Source organism: Parasteatoda tepidariorum, chromosome 10, assembly GCF_982258835.1.
Source record: "Parasteatoda tepidariorum strain Cologne lab strain chromosome 10, Ptep-v5.0, whole genome shotgun sequence".
NCBI lineage: Eukaryota > Metazoa > Arthropoda > Arachnida > Araneae > Theridiidae > Parasteatoda > Parasteatoda tepidariorum.
In genome coordinates this window covers 100,845,911-100,871,948 of record NC_141764.1, presented here as the reverse complement: position 1 = coordinate 100,871,948, position 26,038 = coordinate 100,845,911, and the positions used below count along the sequence as shown (strand labels likewise).

Genomic DNA, 26,038 nt, shown 5'->3' with positions numbered 1-26,038 from the left:
ATTGTGAAGAATTTTTATTATGCATTTGGTATAAAAGAATTTTTTTTCCTAATTACGCATCTGAAATGCCGAATTAAGCGATAAAAGCAATAAGCAATTTTTGCAATGTATTGCAATAAAAAAAACCTTATATAAAATTTCCTTACATTTGAATTGCAAACTGAATGCAATATGCCTTAGTATACAATCAGCGCGCAAGCCTTTATATATATAACATAGTAGAGAATAGTAAACTGTCTTAGCAAGTAGATTTAAAAAAAAAAAAAAACAGAATAGGTTTTACACTTTTAAGAACAATAATAAAAAAAAGAAGTTGAAAAAATAAAATTTTTACAATAATCTATTCTTAAATAAAATTCTGAGACATAAACATTAAATTAAGTATGAATTTTTCATTCAAAACGAAAACTGCTTATAAAAAATATAAGAGCGGTGTGAAGATAGAAGTGAATAAGAAAGATATTTATAAATAGAATAGAACAATCATTTTCCTGTTCAATCAACGAAATAGGGTTGCACGCTGTAGCAAGATGTGACGCATAGATCGGTCGGGTTACCATATTCTCAATTTTGCGGTTTACAGAGCGCTTATTCTCGACAGCGCCATGCGGTGCCGAAATCGTGAGCATTTCCGTGAGTGCGTCGGGGAACCATCCCTAAGAATGATCCGAAGACACCATACGTACGTCACATCCCGATTCACAGGGAGGACACATTTACACACCATCCATCCATACGCAGATCGTAAATTTGACCTGAACCAGAGAACGACCTATCTCCGATACAGTTCCCACAGAGGTATTGATTTGTTATGGGAACTTTTGTGACTTCGACAGACTTAGAGTGCACCAAACACCATTCGACCGGCGGTGATCGAACTCAAGACCTCTCAGACATGGACCCAACACCCTATCAACCAAATATTTCCTTTTTTGCTTTAAATAATATATACTTTGGGCCTTTTTGGCTCTCTGGATAGACCGTTCGCCTTCCAATGAAGAGTACCGGGTTCGAATTCCAAAGATGGCTGGTCGATATGAATTCTGCGCCTGGCTTGCACCGACCACAGTACTGGCGTGAAATATACTCAATGATAGACGGATCACGGGTTAGAATCCCCTTGACGTCAAACTAACCGTCGGAGGTTTTCATGGTTTTCCTCTACATGTAACACAAATGCGGGTCAGTTCCATCAAAAAGTTCTCCGCGAAGGCAAATTTCTCCCAATACTTGATACAGGAGTTACCTTGTCTTCTGGATTGGGTTCAAAATTACAAGACTTCAGAGTAGAATATCAGTAGTCGTAAACCCAAACATTTGGGCGGCTGTTCAACGGCGGTTATAAAATAAAAATTCATACCATTTATCCATAAGCAGATTGTAATTTTGACCTGAACCAGAGCACGATCTCCGATACAGTACCCGCAGAGGTATTGATTTGTTATGACAACTTGGAGGACTTTGGGACCCCGATAGGTTTAGCATACACCAGTTACTATTTCGTACGCAAGGAGTCTAAAAATACTTGAAAATAATTAATTGAAAAATTTCGTTAATATTTTAATCAATAAAAGCCCTGTTATAAAACCTTCGAAAAGTTCACCACTAGATCTATAAGAATAACAGCGCATAAATACTCGAACCAATCTCTTGATCAGTACTCAATCCCACTATCGTGACACTCATGTGACCTGAAAACAATCCACAACATGTATCAAAACGAAATAAAAAAAGGTTACAAGGAATTACAACATTGGTAAGAATTTTTTTTTTAAACATAAACCAAAAATTCTAGAAACGAAAATTTATATCCTCTAAGATGAATCTGTTGCAAGTTTTTTCTTTTAAAAAAAAATCTTAATCGTTTTTCAATCCTAAATTTTTAAAATCCATTATTCTTATTTAAGAAACCCAGCACTTCTATTTTTTTTTTTCGTTCAAAATTGGAAATGAAATTTTCGTTCTCTAAAAACCTCGAGCGAGTAGTTCCGTTAAGTTCAAAATTTCATCAATAATTTCGTTTTTTAAAATATTTCACAGATCCTTTTTTCTAATTTTTATTTTCTATTCGTTTCAAAGAAAAGATAGCAGTATTTTTAATTCAATTGAAGATTTTATTTCAAATTGAAGATTTAAAAATAATTAAAGATTTTACTTTATATTATAATTACACACAAAATGGTGATTAAAAATTTAAATAATAAAATAAAATAAGAATTATAAAATTATTGTATTCACAGTATTTACTGTGTCAGGTAAAATTTTACAGCATTGTTAATCGTACAGTCTTTATAAGGTCTGTGAATTTTGAGTTTGTAAATTCCAAAGCTATTTACGAATAGCTTCCGTTTTAGTTCAATGCATAGAAGTTGAAAGGAGTAGCGTCTTATTAAAAATAATTTTAAAATTATCAAACAATTATTGCTGATTAATATTATTAAAAAATTATATCTTTCATACTGTTCTGTTCTCAGTATACTTTTTTGAGATGTATTTTAAAATTAAGTCCTAGCTAACAACAGGAAACAAATAAAGAGCTTATAAAGGAAATTTTATGAGAGATTATTCGGTGAGACTTAAAAAGCTGAATACTCAAATATTGCGAAATTCGTTTTTTGATAAATGCTATATACGATTTCTGTTACGTTATATTACGCTTTTTGATTTATGCGATTTCCTGATAGCTATACTTCCCCCCCCCCCCCGAATTCATCCATGGGGCAAAATAACTATCGTTACTTCTTCTAGGAAACGTATTTTCTTAAAACTGAAGAAATATTTTGTCATTCCATTTTTTACGAAAAAATAATAAAAGCAAACAACTCGTAATGTGTAAAATGGTGTTTAGAAAAGTGTCTAACTTTTCTAAATACCATTTTATCAAGGGCAGTTGGATCAATATCGTCATAACAATACAGAGACAGATAGAGCAGAAAAATTATTTACACCCGAAGCGTGGGATTCGATCCAGATCTTCCTTGTATAAGAGCGAATCCTTGACCACCCATCAGACCAGTTGGCTTACTTCGTCACTTTATGCTCGATTGTCAAGTATTCATCAAAGTTTCTTAATTCTAGTTAACAATCTCCCACAATGCACTATGATGAATGAGGCTACGAGTTGAGGAAACATTTTCTTCATATATTTTTGATAGTTCGCATTAGGTCACAAATCACGTGATTTCGTCAAGAAATTACTTACTAGCGAAATATAGCTCAAGAATTGCTTAATCGTCAAAAGTGAGAATTTTATTTCAGAGAATGTAGGCGATAGTTAACGAAAGATTACAAAATGGCAGATACGATTGCCACTCCTAGCTCGCATCGACCTCAACGCTGGCGTAAAATATCCTCAGTGGTAGACAGATCATGGATTAGACTCTCCTGGCCGTCAGGCTAACCGTGGGAGGCTTTCGTGATTTTTCGCATGTTCGTGTATATTTAGATCATACGCATCTTTACGTTACGCTGGCGTGATTAACACTACAAAGACAAATCTACAAGCACGCTGTTAATAGCTGTTAAATGTTGTTTTCTGTTTAAGCCTGCCTTCGAATTAAAAACATGGACATAGATTGCGAATTTCTGAAGAAATGTATTGATGAAATTTAGAAATGAATCACGCTATCCTACAACAATTGGTTCATTCAATAAATAAATAATGTTATCGGTTTCTATTTAGTATTACGCTTGTCAAATTGCTTTAGTTCCATAAGAAACTAAATAAATTTTTGTATGTATTCATAAATTATATTTATTTTAACTATACAATTTAATTAAAAAAATTATTAATCAAGAGAAGTTCAATAATATTTTTCAAATATCATTATTAATAATGACATAATTCTTCAGTTCTGAATTCACCAAAATCTATAATCTACCCAATTTCTTTGCTCACAGATTCGCAGTTTTATGTAGAGAAAAGCCTTTTGAATCGTATGCCACAGTTTTAAAGAGATAGTCTACGTCTATTGTTAATGTTCGTTTTGATTTTGTAGTCAAAGTTGCAATAATAATCCACAACGTTAGCGTTTTTAACTTACGATTTTTTTCAAAATCTCTTATTTTCAATTGCATAAATTTGGTATTTTTTCGCGAGTGCATGAGCAATTATTTGAAATCTTACGCACGGAAACGTACTGAAGCTAACTTAAATTTACGAAATCTCCTTATTTATTTATTATTCACTTTATTCTCTGCTATTTTTACGTTTATAATTTTGGTTCATTCAATGTAGAAGGTTTAAAACAAAGCAAAAAATTTGCATCTTTATTTGTTTAGAGAGTTAATGCTCTAAGATTGCTTAATTACGTTACATTTATGATAGATATTCAGTTACCATTTTGCAATTATGAAACGATTAATAATTTATACATTTTTTAATAATAGATTATATTTACGCGAAGTTTTAGGTAAAACTGTATTCTGTTAACGTATGCAGTCAAAATAATGGTTACAAAATAACTATTGAAAACTCCAAATTAAATAACTTTTCGCACTTTTGCAATAAATAATATCTTCAACGAAAAATACTTAACCAACTTTCATAATAATTAAAGAAATCGATTTGTGACTTAAAAAAAAAACAAGTTAGGGGAGGATATTGTAATAGAAGCCAAGTAAGATTATAACTAAGGCCCGGATTTTGATGACATTTGCATTTTTTTGCATTTTTTGCATTTTTGGACCTTTTCTTGTGTTTTAGAGCATTTTTTAGATTTATAGGGCATTTTTCTTTAAATTTTGGGGCGTATTTTGCCTTTTAATGCATTTTTTTTAAAGTTTTTTGTTAATTTTTTCCAATTTTTATTATTTTTTTTATCAATTTTCATTATTACACTGGCTTCCAAACAATGAAGAAAATCTACAGAATATTAACAGGTGAAGCAAAATCTTTTCAAATTGAAGAAGAATTGTCAGTAAGTGAGACCGTCTTTTTCATGTAGGGGAGAGGGGGGCACATGTGAACAAATTTTTTTATTTCTTCACTTTTCGAAAAATATCATCAATTTTTCATAGTAAAAAATCCATATGTTTAAATAGTATTTTCTTTGTCTTGTGGAATTTTTTGAGATTTTTCAATAAAATATTTCTTTACTTTATAATATTTAAGAAAAATAACTTCAATTGTTCACATGTGCCGCTATTGGGGGCACATGTGAACAGGCCTGGGGCACATATGAACAAGATTAAAAACACAAAGCAATCATCATATTTCAAAGAAAAAAAATCTTTAATATAACAGATATAGATACGCATTATACTGAGGGGGTTGAAGCTTATTATGTGAATTTAAATTGTACAACAGTACTGTCAATAAGAAAATAATTTTTCAGCTGTACAATAATTTTTCCGTAATTGGGTTTTTCGCAACTTCATGTTCCACGGGTGTTGTAATGGGCCTTTTTCTTTCTTCTCTAACACTCTTTCATGTTTTTTTTTTTTTTTTCATTTTTCCTATCTTTTCATTTGTAGATTTAACAATTCTATTTTCTCAGGTGTATCAGTTAATATGTGTGATGCGCGATCAACCATTTAATTAAAAAAAATTTTTTTAAAGGAAAAATTAATAAATTAATTATGGAAAATTAAATAATGATAATTTTAAATGCATACATATTTTTAAACTTATAATATCATGAGGATAATAATCTTAATACTATGTAGGGGCACTTGTGAACTGTTCACATCTGCCCCAGATGTTTTGTTCACAAGTGCCCCCATCATCCTTCTTAAACCTAACTTGAAAAATAAAGAACTTTTAATTGAGTAAAAAAAAAAGAATAATTGTCATAAACTTACCTGAATGTTCATATAATGATCTGCAATAGTTAATTTTAGTTTATTAGTTGATTTATATTATGCTTTCACTTGGAGAAGCGAGCGATTATAATATATGCAACACCAGCTGATACAAAGAAATTGTCAGAATAGACCAACAAAATGTCTCATTGTTCTGAAAGTTTTTCAGAGAGGTAGGACTAGTACTGCCATCAATTGAAAATTTTTCGAGATTTTTTATTTCAAATCATATTGGTAAAACATACCATGTTCACATGTGCCCCCTGTTCACATGTGCCCCCCTCTCCCCTACGCATCTATAACATCAGTAGACGTTGAAAGAAGCTTCTGCAGGAATGAAAATTTACTTTCAGACAGGAGACGCTCGTTTACATTTCAAATTATCAAAAAACATTTAATAATCCAATGTAATTCTGATATTTAGTAATATTATGAGATGGAAGTTGTTATATCCATTAAAGCTTCTATACAAAATAAAAATATTTTGGTGTCAATATATTTTCCTTTTTTTGTTATTTTAGGATATAAAGCAAATTTTTCAAACTTTAATGAACGTAGAACAAGTATTGCATTGCTTTATATTTTTTAAATGACTCATAATAATTTTAAAGAGCAAAACATTTTTTTAATTCAATATTTTTACTTTATTTAAGGCATTTTTTGCGCAATTTTTGGATTTTTAAGGGCATTTTTTTGCCATTTTTAAGGGCATTGTTTGCACTCTTTAAGGGCATTAGTTGAGATTTTTTAGGTCATCAAAATCCGGGCTCTAATTATAACGTTTAAATTTTTTCTTAATAAATCCTTAAATTTTATCCTAATAAATCCTAAAAATCCCTTTTCCTCCAAATCTCTGTTATTACAATGAACTTTTATTAAATTTTTTTTTTTAAATAATTCCAAATTTTGATGTGACCTATCTGTCTATTGACAAAGGAAAAAAATTATTTCGATGGAATCATGGGTGGGAAACGAAGCCTCCTAGAATTTAGTATTATTTCCTCATTTACTATTGTCAATTAACTGCGTTGTATATTAAAGTCTATTTTTGTAAAATACGCGTTTCCCCTCTTTGACACAAAGGAATTCTTTTATTGCGCAATGTATACCAAATTTTTCGTTGTTTGCTCACGGTTGAGGGAGATTTTGGGGAAAACGAACTGCTTGAAGGGAATAAAAATCAGTTCGTAATAATAATGATAATAATAAAAAAAGAAGAGAAAATATTAAAGTTCTTTCAACCGGAGGCAGTCACACCGGTTTTGAGGAAGAGAAACACCGGCATTTCAAACAACGATGAGTTACCTGGAGGTGACGTTCGAATTAATCGGGGTGATCTTGCATTCGATTGCCGTTGCTTTTGTTGCCCTCTTCAGGTGTATCATCCCGGAACCATTGAAATCTGTCCGGGAAAAGGTTATCCTGGTTACCGGATCCGGTGGTGTTCTCGGTCGACAGATAGCTCAAAAATTTGCTTTGCTCGGGGCGAGGTTGGTCTTGGTGGATCTCAATGAAGTAGGCTCTCTCTCACAATTTTTAACCCTACCTTTCATTATATGATACTATACATTTTGTAATTATAAGATATGTATTTGTACGCGAAATGGTACTCCGCTAGAGTACATTTCCTGTTAATTTTGTTTTTTAGCTAGACAATTTTTTAATGGTAAAATATTGTTTTCAATTAAAGCATAACTATTTATTTTTAGCGTATACGTAAAATGTTTAAATATGCATGCGAGAGATGCGCTGATCTTAGCGTACATATAAACGTTAGAGCTTCAACCTTTTCTACTCTCTATACATTTATACAAATGTTTAAAAAAAGTAAAGGTTTTACATTCAATTAGAAACAATGCAACAATCACATTTCCCAATACTTAATTTTTTTCACATTTCTTTGACGTACTTTCTTAGTTATTGATAATGTATTTTTATTTTGCTGTAAGAGTAAATGTTTATTTTCGACGAATTTTAATATGCGTGGGAAATATTCTAGTTTTTAGGTATACTTGAAAATTCGAGCTTCTATCTTTCCAATCTGGAATAGGATCTACATAAAGTCCTTAAACTTTTTTTTTTTGCATGCTCAAAGATCACAATCAAAATTACTTCAAAAATTTAAATTCGTTCAATATGTGTGTTACCGGGAGTGTGACCGAAATCAAGAGAATGTCGACTTTCACCGATGAATGTCAACAATCACATAGTCGCTTCGGTGAATGTATTGTTATATAATTGTCATATCCGATTTTATATAAATTTAATCGTTGATATTATATTTATGCGATATTTTAATATTTGCTAAGGATTGATTAGGAGAAACATCAGTTTTCGGGGTACCGGTTAAATGCATACTGGGCAGAGGCCCTTCTCCTCAAAAAACCATTGATGTTGGCCATACCGGGCAAATGGATACCAGGAAGTAGCACTTTATATATATAGTAGAGCGCCGATTATCCGAACTGCTCGGGACCGAACGTGGATCGGATAATGAAAATTTCGGATAATTGGAAAGTTGTTTAAAATCTAGTTTAAATGATTATTATTTATGCACTAACTTCCATTTTCTCACTTTTTCCAGGTTTAGAACTGGCAGTACCATCGAAAATAGCTCTGTTTAAAGAAAAAAATTCAATTTTTAAATATTTTTATTTAATTTTTTTAATTTTGAATTTTTTTTAATCATACTTCAGCTATTTATAATTTTTTTTGTCAATTGCTGATTTTACCACATTTTTCTTTATTTTCCATTGAAAAAGAAATCCAGCAAAGACTTTTGTTTCAAAGATGCTCTTTTTTGAGCAGCGATATACCTTATTCTTTTTAAATAAATCAACTGAACATCAACATCATTTTGACGTTCTAGCCAATTCATTGCAATATCTAATGAATTGCATGCTTCTATATGAGAAGGTTCACTATCTTGAACTTGATCATCTATTTGTTCCTATTCGTCTGTGGAGTTCCGATTTTCTTTCAAAATTTCAGCAAACAATTTCATCATCATTTAAAATTTGAAATTCTAGGACGTTTTCAATGTCTCGACACCAGCCTTCCATTTCTTTTGCTGCATAACCTGACATCTCTTCAACCGGAAGATCTACTGTCTCAGAAATTTTGAAAAATTGTTGATAAGTCAAAAATTATTCTAAACTTTAAAAAAAAATGAATTCAGACATAGTTCGGATAATAAGGGTTCGGATAATCGGTGCTATATATATATATATATATATATATATATATATATATATATATATATATATATATATATATATATATATATATATATATATATATATATATATATATATATATATATATATATATATATATATATATATATATATATATATATATATATATATATATATATATGTTACTTTTGACATTAAGTAAATTTCGATCTTATAAAATGAATATCACCGAGAAATAAAATTTTCTATGGATAAATTGACATTAAAGCAATAATCTAGTTTAAAGTGAAAATCACGAAAAAAGCCCTTAAAATGTAGTTCAAACAAATCAAAATTTTAAAAAAAAAGAGAAAAAAAACTCGCATTAAGCTCACAATTGGAATTAAGTTATAAGCTCACTTTACGGTTCAGAATTCTGAATACATCATTTGAAAAGTTACATCTGTTATATTCTTACCCACCCCCCTAAGTCCAGACTTTGCCCCCTACTGATTATGCTTACTGTTAAAATAAGTAAGGAAAAATAAGAACGTAATTCCTCGTTTAGTAGTTAAATTTTAATTGCAAAGGTGTTTTTTTTCTTTCTTTTTGCTGTGACCATTTTCGTAAGCACACATCTCGAGCTGTATCCAGATTCAAAAACTCTCTGACTCTATGAAAATGTTTCACTTTTTAACTTAAAGAATACTTTAATTTTCAGTTATTTAATATACTGCAATTCAAGTAACTTTCACTGAATTGAGTGCAGAAATAGGGAATCCGTTTTGTCCTTACTACGACAAGTGAATCAAGTAATCGATTGCATAATTTTGAAATCTAAACATAACAAATAGTGGAAAATATGTTTTTTTTTTTTTTTTTTTTTTTTTTTTTTTTTTTTTTTTTTTTTTTTTACTTTTTTCAAATTCTCGACAAACTAAAATTTAACTGAAACTTTTAATACTTGATACTTAAACTCCACAGAGAAAAAAATTAAACAAATCAGATTTAAATAGTTTTTTGTTAACAAGATTTTTTTACCCTGTCTTATAGCATATTCTGGGATATAATTTTCAATGAAATGTAACAGTTATTTAAATGGAACAGAATTGCCTGACACATTAGGGTGTTTGGTCACAAATTCATGCAGTTTAACCTAGTCAGGACCGGCGGAACGAGAAAGACCAAGCCTCCATTCCGAGTTTATATTTCACACTAGAGCTGCATAATGGGACATTTTATTTCATACACGTCGTTGAACAGCAGACCAGATTTCAGTTTTACAACTACTAATGTTCAACTCCGTAGCCTTGTCATTTTGAACAAAATCCGGAAGACAAGGGAACTCCAGTATCAAGTATTGGGAGAAATGTTTGGATTCATGGAGGACTTTTTAATGAAACAAATACACATTTGAGTTACATGGTGAGGAAAACCACGGAACCCTTCCACGGTTAGCCTGAGTGCTAGAAGAGTCTAAACCCATGATCCGTCTACCACTGAGGATATCTTACGTCAGCATTGCGGTCGGTGCGTGCCGGGTGCGAAATTCGTTTCAACCAGCTATTGCTGGTATTCGAAGTTTTTGTTAAATATAAACTTTACGCATTTCAGAAGTAAATTTCAAATTTTTGTTAAAGTATATTTTTTTTCAACTTTAATATTTCTATGTCTTAAAACACCTGATTCTATTCTTACGATGTAAATATAAATAAAAAAATGTGGTATTTTTTAAGAACAATTAAAAATTTCAAATGTGGAAGTAAAAATGATAACGGCAAATAGTCAAATTTTATAACCCATTAGCATATTAATCATTCACTACATAGGCATACTATTGTACATTTTATTGAGCAATTAATATTATGTAGTGAAGAAGAAAATGTGATGTCATTTATGTTCCAAAAAAAGTTAAAAACAATCAAACCATTTTTTGTCTCCTTTGACACCAATACATGACCATTTTATTTGGAAAAAATGGCAAGTCTCAACAAAGGCAAGCGTCTAAATTTAGAATTGAGTACTTGCACTTCAGGAAGACCTTCCATACCCACACATGTGACCTGTGACGTCAGAGCCAGCTAATCTTTTGCAGCAAAATGGCGCATTGAAGTTTCTATACATTAGTTAAAATGTCAATTAAAGATAAGTTAATTAAATACAGAACCGTATAGCAGCACATCGTGTTAATTGAAATAAAATTCTTTCTCGTCTACCTCTTTTACTTAGATTTGTTTATGCATTTTATTGTAACCATGATTGTTTTGTGTACCTGGCAACTTCGATGCAGAATTAGTTTATGTTCCACGTGGCTTCATGCCTGTCTTTGTGTAAATATAAAGAGAAAGAATCCTTGAGAAAGAATTTAGAATGCGTCACTTAAGAGAATTGTTGCTTGAGGAGCTTGGCTTACTCGAAATACAATAGAAAGAACAGTTGCTAGCGTAAACAAAAGCCGCGTTTTCAGAACCAATCTGGATAGAGATACCCGCACTATGTCACTTGTAGACATCCCATTAGTTACATTAGGTATTCATGCTTTTATAATTCAAATCAAGTATAAATTGTTTATGGAAGATTTTAAGCCTGAATTCTTATTGTTTTGATTACTAGGAAGCTCAACCTCTCTTTGAACTTCACTCACTGACCTCTATAATTATTTCGCATTTATATCATTGATTTCTTTCGATATTAAAAAATCGAAAGGGCCGCCGCTGTGTTTTGAGTATTCAGCTTAACTTAGCATTTTGTTTACTGGTTAAAAAATAAATAACTTCAGAACATGACTTCATGAAGGGGTGTAGAAAAGAGTACAGAAATTACGACGGAAAAAAAAGTAACATTCGATTCATAAAGAATTAACTTGTTGGAAAAAATGACCTACAGCCGCTTTACAGGAATATAACTATACAGATTTAAAATTTATCACGCTGAAATGGACAGATTTGTTTATGAACTTGACGCAGTTTTTTTCCCAAAATCCATTTTGTTGAAAAGTTATTGTCATTTTAAGTGTTTTTTGGGGAATTTTTTTATTTCTTTTTCGCTTCACGTTATATATTTTTTTTTAAATTTACGTTACGTTTGACTTTGCTGCAAAGAATGACTTGCAAGTAACATTCCTTGCTTTCGTTTCAGTTTTGAACACTATTAACTAAAATGACTTTGATGTCATTCAATTGTACATTTAATCAACCCTGTCCAACTTTAACCTTATATTCTGAAACCAGCAAGATTAAAATCAGCTGGACTCAAACTCACGTGATTTTATAGCCATGTCTTTTTCTTCTTAAATCAGTAACTTATTTAAATCAATCTGGTAATCAATGATGAGAAGCGGACTGTCTGTCTGTTGACATCTCACGGGATTTTCTCCCATTACAAGTCTTTGTTTCAAACAAGTTTCTCCTTTCTGATCAGTCATATCTCTGGGGGCAAGGACTTCCTTTCAAATGTCAAAACTAAACCGGTCTCTCCAATTAATTAGAATGCATTCATTCCGTCAAGTAAATGTAACCAATATCTCTTATGTTTCTATGATAGTGGATGAAGGATGTGAAGAGCCGTCGTAAGAGTGGGACAGGGTAAAATTAGGAAATTTTAGAACTGTTCAGTGGCCAGTTCTAATATTTTTTAACAATTGCTACTTTTTGAATAATTAAAGAACATTCATAATTTCTTTAAAAAAAAATTATAAATAATGTGAGACTTTTCGTTTAATGCATTTTCCAAAATATGGTAAATAATACCAAGTTCATTTTTAAAATAGAGAAAAAAAATTAAAATGACGGGCGTGAAACAAAACATATTTTAGTATCTTACTATTTCACAAAATCTGAGGATGGTATCGAAGTTTTTCATTTTTATTGGCCCGAATAAATCACACGGTAGGATTTATTTTTCCCATATTTTTTTGTCATCGGCATAAAATAAGAAGTCATAAAGGTTTTCCTGTAAAATATTTTTATATCCCAAATTTAAAAGTATTTATTTACCCGTAATCATTATTTTTCTTATTCTACTGCGTTATTATTCCGTTTTTGATTTTGATTTTTTACTAAATTAAGAGTTTAAAACAAAAAGATTTGTTTCTTTATTGTAAAAACATTCCATGATATTACCTTCTTACCCTACATTTTAAGATAAACTTATTTGAATTGGTGTCTAAGCTTATAAACCTGTTTTGCAATTGTCATTTTTTGATGCAAATTATATTAATATAGTTTTATGAATTATAGATAGGCATTCGTTAAATGATGAAGAACTCAACGATCAACTTCATTCACATTGTGATGCATTCACAAATTGTATTTAATTTATTAGACTGTTGGATAATATCAAATGGCGGTTATGCACTCGCCAAATTTGTGATGATTTTAATTGTAGTTGCTATTTTAAAAATTTATTACAAAGTGAAATTATTCATGTATATTAATAGCTCTTAGCCTCCTATAAAATATTCATAATAATATAATAATTTTTAAAAAAAAAAACGTTAACAAAATACACACGGGGTGCATTTTAGACTAAAAAAGTGGCGATTAGCAGATATTATAATCGCCATTTGTTGCATTTAGTCGCCTTATGACCAGTGGCAACCATTTCTTTTTCCTTATAAAGCAGGGCAATTTTATTTTATATTATAACCGTCGTTGAAAAGTTGATACAATTTTTGGGTTTACGACTACTAATATTCAACTACGTAGCCTTGTAATTTTGAGCCTAACACAGAAGACAATGAAACTCCTGGATCAAGTGTTGGGAGAAATTTTACCTTCTTTGAGGACATTTTAATGAAATAAACCCGCATTTGCGTTACTTGGGGTGGCAAACCATGAAAACCTCCCACGGTTAGCTTGACGGCAAGGGGACTCTAACCCATGATCCCTCTACCACTCAGGATATTTTACGTCTGCACTGTAGTCAGTGCAAGCTAGATGTGGAATTCGTATCAACCAGCCGTCGCTGGGATTCGAACCCGGTTCATCGCATTGGAAGGCGAACGCTCTATTTCCTGAACCACCGTAGCTCAAAAAAGGGGCGATTGCCAAAAGCTCTACTCCATATCCAAAAACTATTTTTTTAATTATAACAACTTTGTTATTTTCTGTAATGAAAATGCGGTCTACGCTCTTTATTGCGTCCCACCCTTACAGCGACTCCTGAGCTCTTATATAATGGTAGAAAATGAAATTTACTTAAAAATACGCAACTCAAAAATGCGATAAAATATTGCTCAAAAGTAAATTTAATTCATTAAACTTACCATTTTTCAGTTATTTTTACTTATCATATAAAAAGTTTAGATTTTTTTCTCTTATTTTGCGTAGGTTACTTTATAGTGTATTTCATCCCATTTCGATCATGAAAAAGAATCCATTCAATAAAAGTTGTTAGGTATCTTATATACCATAAAATTGTCCAAGAGGTTACCATCTAACCCTTTGCAGTCATTGAAAACTCCTCCATCCAATAAGGATAAATCCAATTATATTTCTACACAGTAATTCACTTTGTAAAGGCATTACAAAGAAACAAAAAAAAAAATCTTAAAATTTTTTGAGTGATAAAATATTGGCCGCTGTATTGCAGGAGATTTATAAGACCCATACACCAAGTCTCTTATATTATTTCATAGTTTTAATGTTATTTTAACAACCATTATAACATTCATTCTATAATAGAGAGCCAACATTTAATTTCATTTTTTCTCACCTCTTTCAAAAAATTGGTTCGACACAAAAATACTTCTATCAGCCAGTTGTGAAGCCTTAAGCAATACGAATTCCTGGACAACTGTTGCGAGAATGCCTGCTTGCTTCAATCAGAGATCTAAGCTAGATAAATCCTCTCGCGAGTGGCCACTTCTCAGTAAAATGGTTGTTGATGAAGGTGGGACGTTCTTAAAGGTAACCTCCATTGACTTTAAAATTATTATCGAAGGTAGATTATTTTTTGCAAAAGATTTTAATTATAGTCAGTGTCATTTTCTGGGTGCTGCTTCATGAAAAGACGGATCCCAACTAACATAATTATGTGTGAAATCATTGACAGCATCGTCGTTAGTGCACTCAGACAGCATTATGAGGCTGTATCGTCAAATAAGAGCTCCCTAAATAAGACCCTCACACAAATATTTTGAATACATTTTAATCTACTTATTTGTTTAGTAAAAAAATTTTATTTTGAAATTTTTTTCCCCTCCTCCTTTTCCCCTCCTTATTACTGCATTTGGTTCAGGTATTGCAAATGTTCCGGTCGCTAAGAGAGGTTTTAAGGATCTCTCCTAAAGGTTTTCTTCAACAAGAAGTCTATGGAAAAAATAGAGGTAGTCGCTACATAGAGGTGGTTTTCCTGGAGATTTCACTGTATTTGTGTAAACTAGCGTTGAAGTGTGTATGTTGACTACGCAAAATGAAACAATGCCTAGCTTTTAGTTTTCGTCGGTAAACTTTCAGCTAATTACATTAATAAATCCCTGACGTTCATTTAAACTTTTAACATTGTATCGTTCACAGTCTTAGCCATTTAAATTGCTCCTACCCCCTAAAATTGATTTCGTAAGTTATTTGTAAACATTTCGTAATTATATGCGCTTCGAACCTCTGTCTACTCTAAAAAGAAAGGTTATTACTTTATACCTTCATCCACTGAAATCTCTGAGATTCAATGCTGTTGTTAATTCATGTCTAAATGCTTCCAAAATATTATATTTTTTTTTTAAAAAAAATTGATTCCGATTATCTCGAATGGTTGGACCTTAACCTGTTGATCCGCAAAAGGGTCAAAGATTTCCCGAAATAAATCAATGCTGTGTACTTAAATTTGACTTAAGATAATTGAGACTCTCATACATTTCACTGTTTTTGAAAAATGCCAATTAATGCATTACAAAAATGCCTTAGAAAAATTTTCCCACAAAAATGCCTTTGAAAAATGCCACTTCCTCCAATATAAGTACTTTAATTCCGGTGACTAAATATTTTGACGCGTTTTTCTCTTCGTGTGTGTAAAAATATAAAAAGCTGATTACGAAGCCAGATGAAACCTGCCAAAAGCTATTAATCTGTAAAAATTTGTACGGTTTCACTTTTTCTTTTCTAAATCAGACATGTTTATTTTTTTATTTTGTTTTTGAATCATGCCAGACATATTTATCTTTAGAAATAAAAAACATCAAGTCTTATTGAACAATTTTCACAAGGAGTAATGCCATTGAAGAAATTTTAAAGTGTCAAAAAATGAGTGCTTAATTTACTTACAATAGTAAGAAAAAAAATGTGAAATAAGTTTTGTGGCCGAAAGGCAGTTTAGTCCTAAATTTAGTACTTTGCCTTATGAAAAAAAACTTAAAAGTTTTTTTCCTAAACCAGCCCTGACAAACAAAGTTCCCAACAACTATTACCAAATAAAATAAGTATATGATCAAATAACCATAACCATACGATTATGATCAAAGAAAATAACCATATTTGTCTAGGGCCAGATTTGACATTCTATCTGAATTCAACTCTAAGTATAGTTACCGTCCCGCAATGGACTGATCGTAAAGACACGGTTCCCAGTAGAACACCGAAGTCAAGCATCACTGGCTCCTGTCAGTAAGCGGGTGGGTGACCCCTTTGATCAGCTTACGTTGGGATCGAGGATGCGTGGTATCGATCCTCGTTAAACTGTTCAACCGTAAAGTGCTAGACTTCACGCGCAGCTCATCGAGATACCAAAGCAGGGGAGCCATCCTCTTTGCAGAGGATCAAAACTACGATAACATGTCTTCAGATCATCCTCGGGGATGTTTCCCACACCGTCGCCAATAGCCCATTGAGCAGCACAAGAGCGACGTAAATAAAACACCTAATTACCTACCATCTAGCAAAGAATAATAGAAAATGCACTGTTTAATCCCAAAATGTATATTTAAGTCCAATTTCGAATGGGAGGAAAGCGCACTGAGCTTCGAAACTTTAACTGGGTAAAGAAAGCTTCTGTTGTGAAAATTGTCATGGTTACCAAAATGATCACCCATTTCTTACTTATTAGTCATCGTGCCTTATCTTTGACTATAAGTTGTTATTGTGTGCTTTAAAAATATTTATTCGCCAAGCTAAAATATGGATTTTCGGCAAAGATTGCATGAAAAGCAAAAAATAATTAAAGATTCATTATTTTCAGCCAAAAATATGCAGGTATTTTCAACTAAAGAACATTTTTCATGTTGTACAGTGTTTGTATTTACCCAATTAAAATTTGTTTGTTTTTCTTCAGGTCCACAACAATGAAACACTTCATAACATCAAACAAATGCAATGTAAAGCTTATGCGTACACTTGCGACGTGAGCAATGAAAATCAGGTGGAGGAGTTGGCGGATAAAGTTCGTCGAGATGTGGGTGATGTGGACATTCTCATCAACAATGCGGGGGTGTTGCCCGGTAAACCCCTCCTGGAACTCTCCAGTAGTCAGATAAAGAAAACACTGGAAATCAACACTTTAGCTCATTTCTGGGTAAGAAAGACTTTTACTTCACATTTACACTATTCTACAAATAAAAGCGAACACATTCATAACTTTTGATCTAATTAATTAGATATTTTAAGTTACAAAGTGAGGCACAAAAACATACTTTCTCTGAATCAGTCAGATGTGAATTTTTTCCCTTAAAAAGTGGAGGTTGGTCCAATACCGCGTAGAAGAGAGAAGACCTCAGCACGGGTTACCATAAACAAGAAATGGGATCGTTTAGTAATCCAAACCAATGTCATCTTTCCTATTTTTCCTCCACTGCGTAGCTTAGTAACCCGAATATAGTGACAACTTTTTTTTCAAATCTATTAATGTGCTTTTGTAAACTTAAATATAAAAATAACATACTGTTCATTAAATCGAAATGAATTTACATTACAAAAATTAAATCAAAATCTATAAAAAAAAATGAAAACAGCGTGTGGAAATCTTTCAATCGAAATTTCAACCACTTTCCGACTAGCTACACTGCTTCAATCTCTACTCTTCCCACCAAAAATGAGTCTATTCTACTACATTAACTGCAAATTCTTAACTTTTCAGACTATTCGTCAGTTTTTGCCTCGAATGCTTGAGCGAGGGGAAGGACATCTGGTGGCAATTGCTTCCGTAGCTGGTATGTTGGGTAGTGCTTATCTTGTTGACTATTGGTAAGTATTAAGTTAACTATTTTCAATTGATATCAGATAAAAAAAAATATTTTTAGCATAAAGTAAGCTATTTATTGATTCTTATAAACAGTGAAATAAATTTTTGAAAATATTAATAAATATTTTAAGAAGCTATTATAATCCTATTGTTCCATATGTTCCCCAGTTTGAAGTATTTTTTCCTACTTTCAAAAGACAAATAACAGTGCTCATCAACTTCTCACTTTAAATTGTAAACAGGACGGGTAATAATAAAATCTATTTATATACAATCCACACAGGGTGTCGTCAAATTTTATTACTAAAGTCCTCATAAAAAAGGTTAATAAAAATAATTCTAATTTCCATAAACATTTCTGGCCGCAAGAAGTCTTTTTCGTGCTGAGTTAATTATGTGAGTGCGATGTTGTCTATCCTTCACTTATTTTCGTACTCTATTTGAATATTTATCACACTTGGATTATAATGAAGCATTGCAACACCGTATGTACGCTTTAATTCAAACTAACGAGTCCCTCAGTGGATTGATATAAGACAAGGTTCCTAGTAGATCACCGAAGTCAAGCCTATCTGGCAGCGGTCAGTGAGGAGGTGGGTGACCACATTAATAAATAATCAGTCCTTCTTAAACTATTCTACCGTAAAGTGCTCGACTTCGAGCGCAAACTTTTTCATTATCACAGTACACAGAAATGTAACTCACAAACGTACTTTCTTTAAATAAATGTGCGGTCTTTGACAGGAGTCTCTGCATTAAGTTATTTTTATTATTTTCCCGCTGATAGCGTGAATCAAAGAATGCCATTAACGAATCTTGTTTACCCGAAGTTAATGACAAGTAAAAGTCACAATTCTCTCCGGGATTCGGAAGGCCTAGAGTAAACAAAATTTTACAGATACATCAACAAATCCACTTCGAATTTTACTGGATAAATCTAATAATATTGAAGAGAGTATCGAAAGAAAGTTCATTTTTCTTATATCACGATTTCTTGTTACTGTACGACATAGACTTATTTCGCTTATTCATTAAATTTTGACGATCTAAGAGAATGAAAGCGATAACTGTCGAATTTCGATTGCTTCGGGGGAATAGGAGATGGTGTGTTTGGCAACAAAAAACCTTTAAAGAAAAAACAACTCTCATTTGACGGCATATTAAAACGTCAAATGAGTGTTGGGGATTTATAGATATTATTTATTGAACCTTCTCCAGTATGTTAACACAATTGGAAGCTAAAGAAATACAGGCAAAGCCTAACTTTTCTTTCTCCATACAAAAAGGACAAATGCATAAATTTTTAAGCTACTATTAACTCAAATAAACACTTAGAATTTTCGCTTTATCATTTTAGAATGACTTATAAGAATTATTCAACTGTTCAACAATTATTCAAACAATTCTTAACAATTATTCAATTTTAGAATGATTTATAAGATTATTCAACTGTTAACAGCTCTTGTTCTTCGTAATTTAGAAGTCATGTTTTCAATTGAGAATGGGATATACTTTGTAGAATGACTTATAAGAATTATTCGACTTTTAACAAGTTTTGTTCTCCTTAATAATTTAGAAGATGTCACGTATCCAAATGAAGATGGATACTTTGTACTACTCATGAATAAAGTAAAACAATGTGAATACTGTATAGAAATAGATATACTATAATTTCGGTTCTATTAACAAGAACCTTCTCCAGTGTGTTAACACAAAATGACAATAGAAAAGTAGCAAGACAGACTCGGCAAAGTGGCTTGTAAAACCAAAATTATATTGTAGTATGCCAATTTCTATTGATTTATTCGCGCTTTTTGTTTATTTATATCTTGTTACCCATTGACAAAATGGGTCTTGTTTTGGGCTTGATGGCGTGCGCATGTGTTGCCATTGCATGCTTTAATATGGCGACGCAGCTGTTTGATAGTTTTTTTTTTTTTAGATTTCTTTTCTTTTCACTTTGTTCATTAAACTGGAGAGTTTATTTTTGAGATGGGATCAGAGAGACCCCATAAATACTTCTTGAGTTGTGAATAAAAGAGAATTTCATCATTTGAACACTATATACATATTTTTTTAATTAAGAATCAAAAATTCTAACCTACAGTTCAAACTGATTCGTTTTCAATACTAATTCAGGTGAATATCATAAATAAAGAGTGTCCCAAAGGTTAGAGTTGAAGCAAGAAAAAAAAACGATGCTAAGGCCTTATGGGGAAAGACCATTAGACAACCTTCATCTATCAAAAAGTATCTCGAGATTAAATCAAGTTAGCATGTGTTATATGCTAGTGAATTGATGTTTAATAATCGTAATGTTAGTTACGCTACAGCCTATACTTACTGAGGCTGAAAAAGAACGTAGATGGGAATACCTTGAGAGTCATACACAAACATAAAAACGAAAGGATTACGTTTGCAAACGAAAGCATGAAACCCGTTCCTCACAAAAGTACCAAAGTGGTTGACAGAATTGAACCCTATCGAAGAGCGAATGGTGGCTCTCCGAACCCCTTTCATACAAATACGAGAATTGGGTGGCGATCACCAGTTAGGGTTTAAAGGATTCATTGTCAACATACCCAATGGCTTGCACAAATACCGTAGACTGCCTTCCAAGCAATATAAATGATTCATTCAAAATTTTTAAAAAAAATTTAGCTTTCAAATCCCATTTCATGTATGAACTTGTGAATCCGAAACGGGTGTATGATGCAGCTTACAAACACCATTTGTACCCATCCGAAAATGTTAATATTGATCTCGATTGGCTGTTCAATGACTGTTCAGTCATCAAAAGAATTCACACAGAATGTGTCTAAGCTGCATTCAAATATGTATGCGAAATTATGTACCGAGCAGTTCAAGATGAACAGAAGATGTCTAAGATAAAAATACAATAAAGCTGCTTTTCCAACAAAAAAAAATTAGACAACAACCATTTTGCCAATGGGTAACATTGCGGCCATCGGATTTTTTAATTTTTGTCTTCTTATTTTTAATTACCTTCACTCTTTTATTTTAATGTTCTGACTTCCTTACCATCTATTTTCTTTTCTGCAATTACTTTTGTTAATTTTTTTTATTATTCTTTGAATGAAACAATGCGGTCATTTAGTGAAGTTGATATTCATCATTAAAGAAATCTGCTTTAGATATAAACAGTTAAATGTCAATCAAGTTCTTCAAAATTAAAAGTTTTAAAAAGTACAGTAAGTAGCGTTAATTCAATAGGCTAGTGAATAATTTATATTGAAGGAAGTTTTTAAAAAAAAACCTTATTCACACTAGTTCACCGGAGTTTCTTATAAAAGCATTCTTACGAGCTGTTGAGCATCTTCGAAACGTTATTTTATTTCATTCCATTTTTTAATTATTATAATAATTGTAGGTTTAATTATTATTTTACATATTTTAAGTATTATTTTAATTGTTTTCTGGTTTAATAATTTGAGTTAATTGTTGTTGTAGTGCTTCCAAGTATGCGGTCGTAGGACTGATGTCAGCTCTAAAGGAAGAACTGTACGAGATGGGAAGAGAGGACCAGATAGAAATGACTGTCATCTGTCCCACTACTATCAATACTGGTCTTGTACAGAAACCAAAAACCAGGTACTACTACTATATTTTGTATGGGATCAAAATCGTGATGGCATGACTTCGGATAATCGAGAACGTTTTCCAGACTAGCGCTAATAGCCCATTGTACAACTCTAGTACTACGTAAATGTAGTGCTACTATCGCCAAAGTGTCAATAATAGTAGTACTACTACGCAAATAATGTAGTACTACTACGTAAATAATGTAGTACTACAACTACTATTGACACTTTGTCGACTGAACGATCGGCTTATAAGCTAGCAACCACTCATTTTTTAACAGCTACAACTATAGCCAACGCCGATCTGTCAGCTAACTGTTAAGAAAAAACTTTGTTATGAATTTTCTAAGAAAAAGATCTTTTTTTTTTTTAACAAGTTGCCACGCACTTTTAATTTGACGATCGTGCTCAGAAACACATTTTTTTCCCAATTGTTTATGACTTTACAACTAAATTAAAGTTCATGAAGTGTTTGTTATGTATGACTGTTATAGCAGTCGTTTTTGTTTAGATGCGAAAAAAATTTGTCATCTGGAATGTTACATCTCTTTTTTTCCTCCCCGATGTATCACTGAATAATTAACAAATAAATACATTAATACACTTCCTTCTAACAATACTTTTTTTCATTAATTAAAATGCGCAATAAGGCTATTCCGCCATTTGTCTACATGTCTCCAAAAATCGGACGGCTTTAGAGGTCATTTGTGGTAACGTATTAATATACTTAAGTTATCAAAACATATTTATCACAGGGTTGACCAAGATGTCTTATTCACGAACCAAATAATTTTGGTTTAGCGTCAATTTGTAGTGGCAACTATTCGTTAAACGTTTGATTCATATCGGAGGCACAATGGGATACCTGTAAGTGACGTAATGTGTGGTATTTCGATCCTGATGGGTTGTTAAAACGAGGCATTTGTTGAACGAGCGCCCTTTTGATTTGTTAAGAACGAGCCCCCATTTTTTTCCAGTTTTGATTTCCTCAATTACCAAAAAAAATGATGAACGTAAAATATAAAAACATGTAGAGAGTCACATTTTTTGACTGATCTACTTAAAATTTTGGTGGTTTAGATTCAGATTTCAAAATAATAGTAGTTTTATTTGAAGAAATCGCGCTTTTGTGTCAACTTTCCTAAATATTTATCATGTCATATGTATCATTAATATGTCTTAGAATTCTATCATTCATTCAGAAGTTATAAGAATTGTTTCTTTCATTCTAAATTTCAGGTTCCCATCTGTGTTGCCCATCCTAGAGCCGGATAAAGTTTCTGATGTTGTCGTGAATTCCGTTTTGAGGAATAAAAGATTCGTAGTCATACCCACGTTCGCTCACGTCATTTACAAAATTTCAAAGTAAGTAAATGTTAATTATCATATTTTTAAACGAATAATTAACGTTAATTTTCAAACGAAAGTATATCTCTCCATTAATGTGATCTTTTCAACAACAACAAAAAAGAGCGAAATTACTATTTAATCAGGTTAACCGATTAACGTCTGAATTCTTTATGTGCCGTGACAAAAGAAAAGCTCCCATTAAAGTGTTTTTTTTTTCTTAACTAAATGAATATTTTCTTCTGTCAGCTAAAGCTTGATTTCTGAAAAGAATGATAAAATATTTGCTTGATGCGAAAACAGTCCTGTTTCAGATAAGAATTCTTGTAATGTGCCTGACGTATATGTCACGCTAGGTTAAGATTTTCAGCAAGTCTATCTATGATGTAAACCTTTTTCCTGCGATCTTTCAAAATAATTTTAATTTTCTCGTATAATGTATTTAAGACTGAAATAATTTCGCTTTAATACCAACACTTGATCGAGAGGTTTTAAAAATAGGTCAACTTCAGAAATCTTTTTGATGTACAAAAAAAAAAAAATTAAAACTGAATCCCGTAACACTTGATCGAGAGGTTTTAAAAATAGGTCAACTTTAGAAATCTTTTTGATGTACAAAAAAAAAAAATAAACTGAATCCCGTAACACTTGATCGAGAGGTTTTAAAAATAGGTCAACTTTAGAAATCCTTTTGATGTACAAAAAAAAAAAAAAATTAAACTGAATCCCGTAACACTTGATCGAGAGGTTTTAAAAATAGGTCAACTTTAGAAATCTTTTTGATGTACAAAAAAAATTTTTTTAACTGAATCCCGTAACACTTGATCGAGAGGTTTTAAAAATAGGTCAACTTTAGAAATCTTTTTGATGTACAAAAAAATTTTTTTTAACTGAATCCCGTAACACTTGATCGAGAGGTTTTAAAAATAGGTCAACTTTAGAAATCTTTTTGATGTACAAAAAAAAAAATTAAAACTGAAATTTTTTTGATCACGAGATATACTTTGAATTTATAGAAACGAAGGGAAAATATAGATTGATAAAATTAAAGGTGACTATACGGACTATAAACATAAAAGCTTTAACAATTATAATGCATTACCTGTGGAAAATTTTAGACATCAACCCTTGTATTAATCTCGTAATATTCACTCGTTTGCTGATCTTTTAAAATTTTTATAGGGAGAGGGGTTTTGAGAGTTTTAAGAAACAAGTGCATGTATCAGAGACGATTGAAACAGAACGTGAAAAATAATAAAAATTTTATAAGGAAAAAATAGATATCAATTTATACATGTTTTGTATACAACATAATTTTTTGAAATTAGATTTATAATTAAATGACCTACCAATGGAGAACATCACACTTTTATAGTAAATAATTTGTAAGAAAAGTTGTTACAAGAATCTCGATGATGGAAATCATGTGAATATGAATCGCGATATTGAATTTTAATATCGCGTGCATATGAATTGGGATATAGGATTTCAAAAACACATAAATAAGAATCGCAATGCGCAACTTTTAAAGTACGTAAAAATGCGAAAATCGATTCGTGATATTACAAACGCGTGAAAACTAATCGCACTATCGGACTTTGAAAACGCGAGAATACGAATTGTTACAAAGGATTTTGAACTCGTGTGAAATACGAAACGCATTACTCGAATTTTTAATCACGTGAATACGAATCGCGACGTGTCACTTTTAAATTAGGTGAATATAAAAATCGATGTTTGATATTCAAACCGCGTGAATACGAATCGAGCTATTTGTGGATTCCAGAGCAGTTCCAAATAGTCTAACTTACGAAAATCCGCCAAACCAAAAGAATCCTATTTGGCGGGAGAATCACGTGTATGTGAGCGTCTTGTTAGCGAGAATTAGAAAAAGTTTCAATTTGAATTTTAAATTGAGGAATTCCGTGAAAATTTCGTCGGATTTTAAGTTTTTGATTAGCGAAAATTGGAGAGCCAGTGGTCTTGCGGAATTCTGCGATATTCCCAGAAAAACCATATGCCCTCCCAATTTTTGGAAGGATATTACGAAAAACCCGGAATACCCCCTGATATATTGCCTCAAACCCTGAAAATTGCAGCAAAACTTTGTGTCTGCAGTAGTTAATTTTCCAATCGAAAACTTTCAAGCAAATGAAATAATTTACATTTTGTATAAGACAAAAATATTCTCTCTTTCAGTTTGTTTCCCCCGCAAGTTCCTTTGTTGCTCCAACGTTTCTTCGGCTACACTCTCGACCCAAATGTGAAATGAGTTTTTACTTCATTCATTGTATTAAAAACAAAACTGTTGACAATAAATATTTATTTTTCATACTCCTAGTCATCTTTAAGAAATTTGTTTATTTTTTCTGTAACGTTTCACATCTAAAATGCTTCGAATTTTTAGCTGGGAATAACATTTCAGGAGACATTTTATATCCTTTACAAACAAAATCTCATTATCCAACAGGACTATACGTTAGGTTGCACCGACAGTTAACACTGATTTTTAGAGGGTGGTGTATGGACATATTTAAAAAAAACAGGATTAAAAAAAAAGTATTGCTCCCAATCGGACTAACTTAAGATAGCAATTGAATGAAAACATCTAAAACTAGTGAATCAGAACTGACCAACAGTTAACTAACCTCTAGTGGGATGCCAATTTTTTAGTAAATATATATTTTTTTTAAATATTTTATTGCAATAAATTTTCTTCTCTTTTCATTAAGCTTTATATTTTCTTCATTATTTTCCATGTTTTCGCTAAATTTAACTTATTTGATGAGTTCTATATACTTGCAGCTTATGCGCAGTAAATAAAACTTATTAAATTTCCTCGTTTTTCTCCTTGTGCTATATATATATATATATATATATATATATATATATATATATATATATATATATATATATATATATATATATATATATATATAT

General features: G+C 31.5%; 1 protein-coding gene across 1 annotated transcript; it reads left to right on the top strand.

The window, feature by feature from the left end:
- The first annotated feature begins 7,006 nt into the window (after positions 1-7,006).
- On the top strand, positions 7,007-25,430 carry LOC107438430 (protein dhs-3). Its single transcript, XM_016050728.3, has 6 exons — positions 7,007-7,317; positions 17,244-17,483; positions 18,045-18,151; positions 21,621-21,761; positions 22,991-23,116; positions 25,298-25,430. Exons 1-6 carry the CDS (start codon positions 7,099-7,101, stop codon positions 25,368-25,370), a joined length of 906 nt encoding a protein of 301 aa, XP_015906214.1. The 5' UTR covers positions 7,007-7,098; the 3' UTR covers positions 25,371-25,430.
- Positions 25,431-26,038: the final 608 nt, after the last annotated feature.

What these genes read in the sequence shown, in the direction of transcription:
- LOC107438430 (XM_016050728.3), top strand. Translation starts at nt 7,099, where the DNA reads ATGAGTTACCTGGAGGTGACGTTCGAATTAATCGGGGTGATCTTGCAT. An exon ending in TCTTGGTGGATCTCAATGAA is followed by an intron (nt 7,318 to 17,243) that starts GTAGGCTCTCTC and finishes GTTTTTCTTCAG; the next exon opens with GTCCACAACAATGAAACACT. An exon ending in GCTTATCTTGTTGACTATTG is followed by an intron (nt 18,152 to 21,620) that starts GTAAGTATTAAG and finishes TTGTTGTTGTAG; the next exon opens with TGCTTCCAAGTATGCGGTCG.